General features: G+C 32.8%; 1 protein-coding gene across 1 annotated transcript in view; it reads left to right on the top strand.

Moving 5' to 3' along the window:
• The window catches only part of LOC123204329 (probable LRR receptor-like serine/threonine-protein kinase At3g47570), a 54,873-nt gene continuing 43,173 nt past the window's right edge, over window positions 1-11,700 (top strand). Inside the window, exons 1-2 of the mRNA XM_044620934.1 lie at window positions 1-907; window positions 2,637-4,634. Coding sequence (XP_044476869.1) covers window positions 1-907; window positions 2,637-4,634 — 2,905 coding nt within the window. The remainder of the gene's footprint in view (window positions 908-2,636; window positions 4,635-11,700) is intronic.

Raw genomic sequence — 11,700 nt, forward strand, 5'->3', positions numbered from 1 at the left:
ATGGGGAATATCTTGTGCATCTATTTGTTTTTGCATTACTGTTTCATGGCTACCTTAGCTGTGACAGCCAAAAATTTAACAACCGATCAATCTGCTCTTCTTCAATTCAAATCACATATCACTTCCGATCCCTACAGTGTACTGGCATATAACTGGTCCATTTCTAATCCAATCTGTAACTGGATTGGTATTTCCTGTGGTGGTCACCATGAAAGAGTCACAGCCTTGAACCTTTCATTCATGGATCTCGGTGGCACCATCTCTCCACACCTGGGCAATCTCTCATTCCTGCTAAATCTCGATCTTAGTTACAACAATTTCCATGGCCATCTACCGAATGAACTGGGACAATTACGCCGACTGAGAGTCTTTTCTATCAGTAACAATAGAATAAGTGGAGGTATTCCGGGATTTATCGGTCTCTTATCCAAACTCCAAATCCTGAAACTTGAATATAATAATTTATCAGGTACCATCCCAGATGTCCTCTTCAATGTAACTACGCTAGAGGCCTTGTGGTCACACAACAATAATATCCAAGGAAGCATTTCATCAGAGATTGCGAAGCTCACCAGGTTGAAAATTTTCTATATGGCAGAAAACTTTCTCTCGGGCTCCATACCTTGGGGCAACATCTACAACTGTTCCTTGCTACAAGTGTTTCGTTTAGGCCGCAATTCTTTGTCTGGCAGTCTGCCGGATGGTCTCTGTAATCGTCTTCCAAAACTTGAATGGCTAACTCTATCTTCAAATGGACTTTCTGGCCAGCTTCCGAGAAGTTTAGGCAACTGCAGCGAGGCTGTTGCTTATTCATTTTCGCTGAATAAATTTACTGGACTCATACCACAAAATATTGGAAATTCGAGTAAGATTACGGTGTTGGCTCTTGATCGTAACAACTTAGAAGGTATGATTCCACAATATTTTTAAAGCATAATTTACTTTTAGCTAGTGTGTGTATTCATTATTAATTAACAACTTAGAAGGTATGATACATTTTTTAGTATAAAGATAATTTGTTATCAAGAAATTAGATAATATTCTCATCCTAGTATAATTGGGCTGTCAAATAAGGCTACAAAATGTAATCTCCATGTTCATTTTATTTAATATCTAATAAATGTTTTGGCAAATTTAATATCTAATAATTTAGCAGGCATAATTATTGTAAACAATAATTAATTGAGTAAATTAATCAAGATAAAGTATATATTACTCTTTAGCAATAAAACTGTGTGCATAGTTTTTAATATATAATTAGATAGTTACGGACAGAGAAAATAATTTTTTAAGGGTATAAATATAATATTTTAAAATTTGATAGGATAATATTAATCTTAAAATATACAAACCCTATAAAACTTGTATAAATGAGATGAAAAACTAATTTTTTAAAATTAAATTAAAAGATGAATTATTAATTTTTAAAATTAAAGTTAAAAATATGTATCAAATATTTTTTAAATAAAATTTTTAAATTATATTTTTATTTTTGATAATAATAATAAACTTTAATATATGGATAAATATTTAAATTTTAAAAGGTTAGCAGTGCCAAACTATGGGTGGGAATAAGTCTTTTCAGCCTTCCTCGGGAAAATGGATTATAAAAGTGAGGCTGCCTCCACTATGAAATCAATGCTCTTGTACAGCCTGTTCTTATTCTTAATTAATTCTTCAGAGTCTACGCGTCTGTACGTGCTCCATTTAGAAGCGCTTGGTTTAAATGGTGTAAATATTATTCTCATAATTTATTTTTTTATTATTTATATTATTTTCTTTAATTAATAAATAATAAAAAAATTTAATAATTTTTATTATAAATAATAATATAATAAATAATATAAAAAATATTTTGATTATTATTTTTATTTTAGATATTAAAAATTATTAAAATAATTTTAGTTTTATCATAACTATAAATTTATTTATTAATTTTTTAAAATAAAAATAATTTTATTTTTAATTAATACAATAAATAATATAAAAAATATTTAAAAATAATCAAACTTAAAAATATTTAAGAAAAATAATATATTAATATTCTTTTATTATTTTTAATTAAATATAATAATTATTTATATTTATTAATTTCAAATTAAGAATAATTTTAAATTAAGAATAATATTACTCTTGATGACACATAAAATTACTCTTTATTTAGATTGACCATCTCAAGTTCCATTCATTTTTTATACATCAATGATAAATTAATTTAGTTCATTAATTAAAAAAAAAAGTATATTTATAGTAAGGAGCAATGTTATATGTATATATTTTTTATACACAATTTGAATATACAAATAATGTGACATCCTTTAATTGGGTATTACTTTATCTTTTATTCAAAATCATTTAATTATATAATAATACATCATTTTTATACTTAAATTATGTACTAAAAATATATATGTTTTTGTTAATAAATGTGCATCAACTTACCTTGAGTTGATAAAGTCAAAAGTGTGTTAATTTAGGTTATGGCAAAATCCAAAATCAAATAATTAAAGTAACACAAAATATTCAAAATATGTATAACCATTATATTTTAATATTTATACACTTCTCTTTTCTATATCTTTGAGACGTTTCAATGTTTCAGTTTCCCGGTTACTTAGATGTTTGCCTTTTAGCAGGTGAAATTCCAGAGGAGATAGGCAACTTGCAAAATCTTCAATATCTCTCTCTAGATTCCAATAGCTTAAGTGGTGTAATTCCAACTTCAATCTTCAATATTTCAACCATAATTAGGATTACTCTAGCTGCGAATTACCTTTCAGGCTATCTACCATCAACCATTGGCCATGGGGTTCCCAACTTGATTGATCTTTTCTTAGGGTCAAATGAACTTACTGGGACAATCCCCACCTCCATCACCAATGCTTCCAAGCTCGTTAAGCTAGATCTGGCCTTCAACTCATTTTTTGGGCCTGTTCCAAGTACATTTGGCAACTTGAAATTCCTCGAAGGGCTTCATCTTGGGTCCAATAACTTCACCACTGAATCACCAACTGCAGAATGGAGCTTTCTGTCTTCTTTGACAAATTGCAGGAAACTAAAGACTCTAAAATTCTATAATAATCCACTGTATGGCGTTATACCACATTCAATCGGTAATTTATCTGCAACTCTTGAGATTTTTTCTGCAAGAAATTGCAAGATCAAGGGCAGCATTCCTACTGAGGTGGGTAACTTGCACAGCTTGATAAGTTTAGATCTTTCGCAAAATGACTTGAACGGATTTATTCCAACAACGATGGGAAATTTGCTGAATCTCCAAGGTCTGTGGCTAAATAAAAATAATTTTTTGGGGTTCATTCCTCACGAGCTTTGCAAATTACACAAGATAGATAAACTGTTGTTAAATGATAATATGCTTTCTGGACCAATACCAACATGCATGGCGAATTTGACTTCTCTGAGAGATCTGCAGTTAGGCTCCAACAAATTTGACTCTAGCATACCCCCATCCTTATGGACTATTCAGTATATCTTGCAGGTAAACTTGTCATCGAATTCATTGAGAGGTTTTTTATCTCCAGGAATACAGAGTTTGAAGGTCTTGAGGGAATTAGATTTGTCAAAAAATCTCTTGTCAGGAAACATTCCCACCACCCTTGGGGGCCTTCAATCTCTTGAAAGTCTATCTTTGGCTGACAATGGATTTGAAGGTGTCATCCCCAACACATTTAGGGCATTGATAAGCTTGGTATCCTTAGATCTCTCTAACAATAGTCTTTCAGGTGAAATTCCCAAGTCATTGGAGGCTCTCACCTATCTCAAAAACTTCAATGTCTCTGTGAATAATTTACAAGGGGAGATTCCCAACAAAGGTCCTTTCAAAACATTTTCTGCTCAATCCTTTTTGTTAAATCATGCATTGTGTGGTTTGCCAAGGCAAGAGGTTCCTCTTTGCAAGGTTGACGCCATCAAACGTTCAAAAACACTAATAATGAAATACATTTTGCCTTCAGTTCTCCCAATTTTAGTGACAGTGATTGTATCCGTTGTCTTCATAAGGTGTCATTACGGAAGAAAACATTCTTCAGTTGATCGAGTTGATTCGTTATCTTTAGCAACATGGAGAAGAACATCTTATCTAGAAATTCAACAAGCCACTGATAATTTCAACCAGTGCAACTTGCTTGGTGTTGGTAGCTTTGGTTCAGTATTCAAAGGGACACTTTTTGATGGAACTATAGTTGCAATAAAGGTTTTTAATTTGCAAGAAGACAGTGTCCTTAGAAGCTTTGATTCTGAATGTGAAGTATTGCGCAACATCCGTCATCGAAATCTCATAAAAGTCTTGAGCAACTGTTGTAACATCGATTTTAAGGCCTTGATTCTCGAATTCATGCCCAATGGTAGTCTGGAGAAGTGGTTGTATTCTCACAACTATTTCCTAGATATGCTACAAAGGTTGAACATAATGATAGATGTTGCATCGGCTCTTGAATATCTCCATTATGATTATTCAACACCAGTCATCCATTGTGATTTGAAACCTCAAAATATCTTATTAGATGAAGATATGGTTGCCCATGTGAGTGATTTCAGCATTGCCAGGCTCTTAGATGAAGGAGATTCGAAAACACAAACCCTTACACTAGCAACTATGGGGTATATGGCGCCAGGTGAAGTTTCAATTCTAAATCTCAATTAAAATGTTATTTACTTTTGATAATGAATTTAATGTAAATTTGCAGAGTATGGATCAATGGGGATTGTGTCCACGAGAGGAGATGTCTATAGTTTTGGGATTTTGTTGATGGAAACTTTCACGAGAAAGAAGCCCACAGATGAGATGTTTGCTGGAGAAATGAGCTTAAAGAACTTGGTGGAGGCATCATTGCCTGATGCAGTAATTGAAGTTGTGGACGGTAATCTGTTAAGAGATGAGAATGGTTTTGCTGCCAAGGTGAATTGCATGTTAAGTATCATGAATTTGGCTTTGAATTGTTCCATGGAATCACCTGAACAGAGGATCAATATGAAAGTTGCCTTGGCAAAACTCAAGAAGATCAGATTGCAGTTTCAACAAAATGTAGGAGGTCCCTAAATAAATGGTGTTGTGTTGTATGTTGTTTATGCTCTTAGTTTGTTTTTTATGATCTTTGTAGTTGATGATTATCTATCTAGTTAAACTTTGAATAATGGATTTTGAGCTTCCTTCAATTTAAACTTTGAATAATGATTCTACAGATAACATTATTACTTAAACAAGAAATACAGAAGAAGACTTTATCTTTTTTATTTAAACAACATCAGTGAAGAAACAAGAACAAGATATATATAAGGCCAAACGATCGTCTTCCCAGACGAAGATGAGTTTGGAAAGACGAAGAACTTCATCTTCCCCGACGAAGCTCTTTGGCTTCCACCACTTCTCTGACGCCGATCAGACATCCAAATGGGAGGAGAGAGACCGCCGGAGGGAGAGGATGCTTCGGGAGGGAGAGGTCGCCGACAAAAGAGCTGAAGATAACGTCAGAAACTTTTGATTAAATCGCAGAGCAGAGATCATGTAATGCTTTTCTAATTCTCTCCAGAAAACGGAAAGCTTTTAATTACAACTTGTTCATTCTTTGTTGCATTTCTCTGTTCTTCATTTTTTGTGCTCTTTGCACAGACCTGCTTCTCTTTATCCATTTTCCAAGTTAATTTTCAGCTTTATACAAGTCTATTGATGTTCTTCAGTTTTTATATTGGTTTTGATTTTTTTTTTTTTTGCAAGTAAATGTATATATAAACACCAATATATTTGAAATCCATTATCCTCTCCTCTTGAAAGCTCATCAAAGTTCCTACTCATTGATTTTTTAATCTTAATATCCTCAAATCTATGCAAATATATAAGAACTAGTTAGGTTTGATTTGTTTCATTACGTGAAATATTTCAATAATGTTTTTTTTTTGGGGTGTTAATCATGATTATCGATGGATTTGAGAACCATATCCTCATTCTTACTACGTATGGCCAAATTTGACCTCAATTGATTTCCTAGTCATTGTTAATGATTGCCTCGTCTCCCTCCTAACCGTTTTTTTGGGTGAATCTCATCTCCCTCCTTTGTCAGTTTTTCTTCACACCATCTTTCCATGATCAATTTGACTACTTTTGGCCTCGTTTGATGATTGTAATATGTTTTTAGGGATTTAAATGATAAATGTTTAAGTTAATATTTTGATTAGGAGTGAATTTGGACCGAACCAAACTCAAGTTTGATTGAGCATGAGTTTAACTCAAGTTCAGCTACAATTTCGAGCCAAGTTCAATATTGTAGCAATGCCAAATTAGACTAAGATTAATTCTTCTTTCTTTCACACTTAATTTGACTAGGTTACTTGACTTTTGGTGTTTTCCACTCATGTTTCAATCAAATTGGTAGCTACAACAACCATTGTTGGAAGGAGCATGTTTGTGGGTCCTTGTTAATCCTTGAGCTACGTCTTTTCTTAGTGTTCTTGATGGAATAATTGTGTAAAGAAGTAAAAACGTTTGTGGCTTTTTGTCGATCTTTGACCTGTGTCTTTTCTTAGTCTTTCGGATAGAAACATTTTGTAAAGATGTGAGAAAAGTGGAAGAAATTGAAGAAATTTATGCAAGAAATGAAAGTGGAATGAAAGCATACAGTCCACTGGCAAAATGTTTTTCACTTTGACACCCGGTCATATATAAGTTCTTATCCCTCTCTTTTATCCAACTTCATACTCCTACCTCACAATTAAATGGGGAATATCTTGTGCATCTATTTGTTTTTGCATTACTGTTTCATGGCTACCTTGGCTGTGACAACGAAAAATTTAACAACCGATCAATCTGCACTTCTTCAATTCAAAGCACATATCACTTCCGATCCTTACAGTGTACTGGCATATAACTGGTCCATTTCTAATCCAATCTGCAAAGTATTTCCTGTGGTGCTCGCCATGAAAGAGTCACAGCTTTGAACCTTCCATTCATGGAACTCGGTGGCACCATCTCTCCACACCTGGGCAATCTCTCATTCCTGGTGAAACTTGATCTTAATTACAACGATTTCCATGGCCATCTGCCAAATGAACTGGGACAATTACGCCAACTGAGAGTCTTTTCTATCAGTAACAATACAATAAGTGGAGGTATTCCGGGATTTATTGGTCTCTTATCCAAACTCCGAATCCTGAAACTTGAATTTAATAATTTCTTTGGTACCATCCCGGATGTTCTCTTCAGTGTAACTACGCTAGAGGCCTTGTGGTCACACAACAATAATATCCAAGGAAACATTTCATCAGAGATTGCGAGGCTCACCAGGTTGAAAATTTTCTATATGGCAAGTAACTTTCTCTCGGGCTCCATACCTTGGGGCAGCATCTACAACTGTTCCTTGCTACAAGTGTTTCGTTTAGGCGGCAATTCTTTGTCTGGCAGTCTGCCGGATGGTCTCTGTAATCGTCTTCCAAAACTTGAATGGCTAACTCTAGCTTCAATGGACTTTCTGGCCAGCTTCCGAGAAGTTTAGGCAACTGCAGCGAGGCTGTTGTTTATTCATTTTCGGAGAATAAATTTACAGGACTCATACCACAAAATATTGGAAATTCGAGTAAGATTACGTGGTTGGCTCTTGAGAGTAACAACTTAGAAGGTATGATTCCACCATTTTTTTTAAGCATAATTTACTTTTAGCTGGTGTGTGTATTCATTATTAATTAAACTATATGGATACATCTTTTAGTATAAAGATAATTTGTTGTCAAGTAATTAGATATTATTCTTATCCTAGTATAATTTGGCTGTCAATAATGCTATAAAATGTAATCTCCATGTTCATTTTATTTAATCTCTAATAAATGTTTCGGCAAATTTATTTTTATCTCTTGCTTACAATAATTTTGCAAGTATAATTCCTTCCAAAATTCAATATATCTTTAGCAATAAAACTGTGTATACATTTTTTAATAGCTAATTAGATATATAAATGATGTATCATCATATGATTAAATAATTTTAAATTAATAATAACATTACTCTTGATGACATATAACATTACTCTTTATTTAGATTGACCATCTCAAGGTCCACTCATTCTTTATACATCAATGATAAATTAATTAAGTTAATTATCAAGATAAAGTATATTTATAGCAAGAAGTAGTGCTTTGATTGAGTATTTTTTTTATTAAGAAATAATGCTATATATATTTTTTTTATATATAATTTGGATGTATAAATAATGTGTCATCCTTTGATTGAGTATTACTTCATCTTTTATTCAAAACATTTAATCACTTAAATTATGTACGCTTTTGTTAATAAATGTGCATCAACATACCTTGAGTTGAAAAAGTCAAAAGTGTGTTAATTTAGGCTATGGCAAAATCCAAAATCAAATAATTAAAGTAACACAAAATAATCAAAATATATATAACCATTATATTTTAATATTTTTACGCTTCTCTTTCCTATATCTTTGAGACGTTTCAATGTTTTAGTTTCCCGACTATTTAGATGTTTGCCTTTTTGCAGGTGAAATTCCAGAGGAGATAGGCAATTTGCAAAATCTTCAACATCTAGTTATATTTTTCAATAGCTTAAGTGGAGTAATTCCAGCTTCAATCTTCAATATTTCAACCATAAGTACGATTGCTCCATCCTTCAATAACCTTTCAGGCTATCTACCATCAACTATTGGCCATGGGCTTCCCAACTTGAAGATTCTTGCCATATCGTCAAACTTACTGTAGCAATCCCCAGCTCCATTACCAATGCTTCCGAGCTCGCTGCGCTAGATCTGTCCAGCAACTCATTTTCTGGGCTTGTTCCAAATACATTTGGCAACTTGAAATTCCCCGGAATTCTTTATCTTGCGTCCAATAACTTCACCACTGAATCACCTACTGCTGAATGGAGCTTTCTGTCTTCTTTCACAAACTGCAGGAAACTAAAGAAACTATATTTGGATTATAATCCACTGTATGGTGTCATACCACTTTCAATCGGCAATTTATCTGAAACTCTTGAGATTTTTTCTGCAAGTAATTGCAAGATCAAGGGTAGCATTCCTACAGAGGTGGGTAACTTGCATAGCTTGATAATTTTAGATCTTTCGGAAAATGACTTGAACGGATTTATTCCAACAACGATGGGAAATTTGCAGAATCTCCAAGGTCTGTGGCTAAATAAAAATAATTTTTTGGGATTCATTCCTTATGAGCTTTGCAAATTGTGCATGCTAGATAAACTGCTGTTAAATGATAATATGTTTTCTGGACCAATACCAACATGCATGGCGAATTTGACTTCTCTAAGAGAGTTGTAGTTAGGCTCCAACAAATTTAACTCTAGCATCCCCCCGTCCTTATGGACTCTTCAATATATATTGCAGGTAAACTTGTCATCGAATTCATTGAATGGTTTTTTATCTCTAGCTATACAGAGTTTGAAGGTCTTGAGAGATCTAGATTTGTCAAAAAATATCTTGTCAGGAAACATTCCCACCATCCTTGGGGGCCTTCAATCTCTTGAAACTCTATCTTTGGAAGACAATAGATTTGAATGAGCCATACCCAACACATTTGGGGCATTGATAAGCTTAGTATCCTTGGATCTCTCTAACAATAGTCTTTCAGGTGAAATTCCCATATCATTGAAGGCTCTCAACTATCTCAACAACTTCAATGTCTCTGTAAATAATTTACAAGGGGAAATTCCTAGCAAAGGTCCTTTCAAAAAATTTTTTGCTCAATCGTTTTTGTTAAATCACGCATTGTGTGGTTTGCCAAGGCAAGGGATTCCTCGTTGCAAATTTGACACCATCAAATGATCTAAAACACTGGTAATGAAATATATTTTGCCATCAGTTCTACCAGTTTTAGTGACAATGATTGTATTCTTTGTCTTCATATGGTGTCATTATAGAAGAAAAGATTCTCCAGTTGATCGAGTTGATTTGTTATCTTTAGCAACATGGAGAAGAACATCTTATCTAGAAATTCAACAAGCCACTAATGATTTTAGCCAATGCCACTTGCTTGGTATTGGTAGCTTTGGTTAAGTATTCAAAGGGACACTTTCAGAGGGAACTATAGTTGCAATAAAGGTTTTTAATTTGCAAGAAAAGAGTGTACTTGGAAGCTTTGATTCTAAATGTGACGTATTGCGCAACATTCGTCATTGAAATCTTATATAAGTCTTGAGCAGCTGCTGTAACATCGATTTTAAGGCCTTGATACTTGAATTCATGCCCAATGGTAGTCTTGAGAAGTGGTTGTATTCTCACAACTATTTTCTAGATATGCTACAAAGGTTGAATATAATGATAGATGTTGCATCGGCTCTTGAATATCTCCACCATGATTATTCAACACCAGTCATCCATTATGATTTGAAGCCTCAGAATATCTTATTAGATGAAGATATGACTACCCATGTGAGTGATTTTGGCATTGCCAGGCTCTTAGACGAAAGAGATTCAAAGACACGAACCCTTACACTAGCGACTATAAGGTATATGGCACCAGGTGAAGTTTCAATTCTAAATCTTAGTTAGAATGTTATTTACTTCTGAAAATGAATTTAATGTAAATTTGCAGAGTATGGATCAATGGGGATTATGTCCACAAGAGGAAATGTCTACAGTTTTGGAATTTTGTTGATGGAAACTTTCACGAGAAAGAAGCCCATAGATGAGATGTTTGCTAGAGAAATGAGCTTAAAGAACTTGGTGGACGCATCATTGCCTGATGCAGTAACTGAAGTTGTGGATGGTAATTTTTTAATAGAAGAGAATGGTTTTGGTGCCAAAGTGAATTGCATGTTAAGCATCATGGATTTGGCTTTGAATTATTTCATGGAATCACCTGAACAGAGGATCAGTATGAAAGATGCCTTGACAAAACTCAAGAAGATCAAATTGCAGTTTCAACAAGATGTGGGAGGCACCTAAATTAATGGTGTTGTGATGTATGTTATTTATGCTTTTACTTTCTTATTTATGATCTTTCTGATTAATGATAATCTATCTAGTTAAACTTTGCATAATGGATTTTGAGATCCCTTCAATTTCAACTTTAAATAATGGATTATGTAGATATATTACTTAAACAAGAAATACGAAAGAAGAAACAAGAACAAGATATATATATATATATATATATATATATATATATATATATATATATATATATATATATATATATATATATATATATATATAAAATCCCTTATTGTTAAATCTACTAAAACTATACCATAACATGAATAAAAAATAAAAATGAACCCTAAACTCTAATTAATTGGATTATTTATATTCTCGTTAAAATTAAATAAAGTTATATTTTCAACAATGAATTTTTAAATTTCTTACTAAAAAACTTATAAACATGTCCTAATTGGTTTTATGGGTTTTTATTAACTTAAATAAAAAATAATTTAACTTGAGTTCGTCAAAACAAAATTAAGGTTGATTTGAGTTCGATTCAAATAAAAAATCATTTGGTTTGAATTCATAATTTGAATTGATGATTCAAGTTTGTAGCTTATTAACAAATGATATTATTTTATCTAAATAATTGAAATTGAAGAATCCGGACTATGAATTTAAACCATCGATTTGAGTAAGAAATTATAATTGAACTCGAACTATGAATTCAAACTATAAATTCAAATCATACTCTAGTAATATTCTGAGCATTCCGTAGCTTGAATTTGGCTCAATT

The sequence above is a fragment of the Mangifera indica genome, chromosome 20, assembly GCF_011075055.1.
Source record: "Mangifera indica cultivar Alphonso chromosome 20, CATAS_Mindica_2.1, whole genome shotgun sequence".
NCBI classification, from domain to species: domain Eukaryota; kingdom Viridiplantae; phylum Streptophyta; class Magnoliopsida; order Sapindales; family Anacardiaceae; genus Mangifera; species Mangifera indica.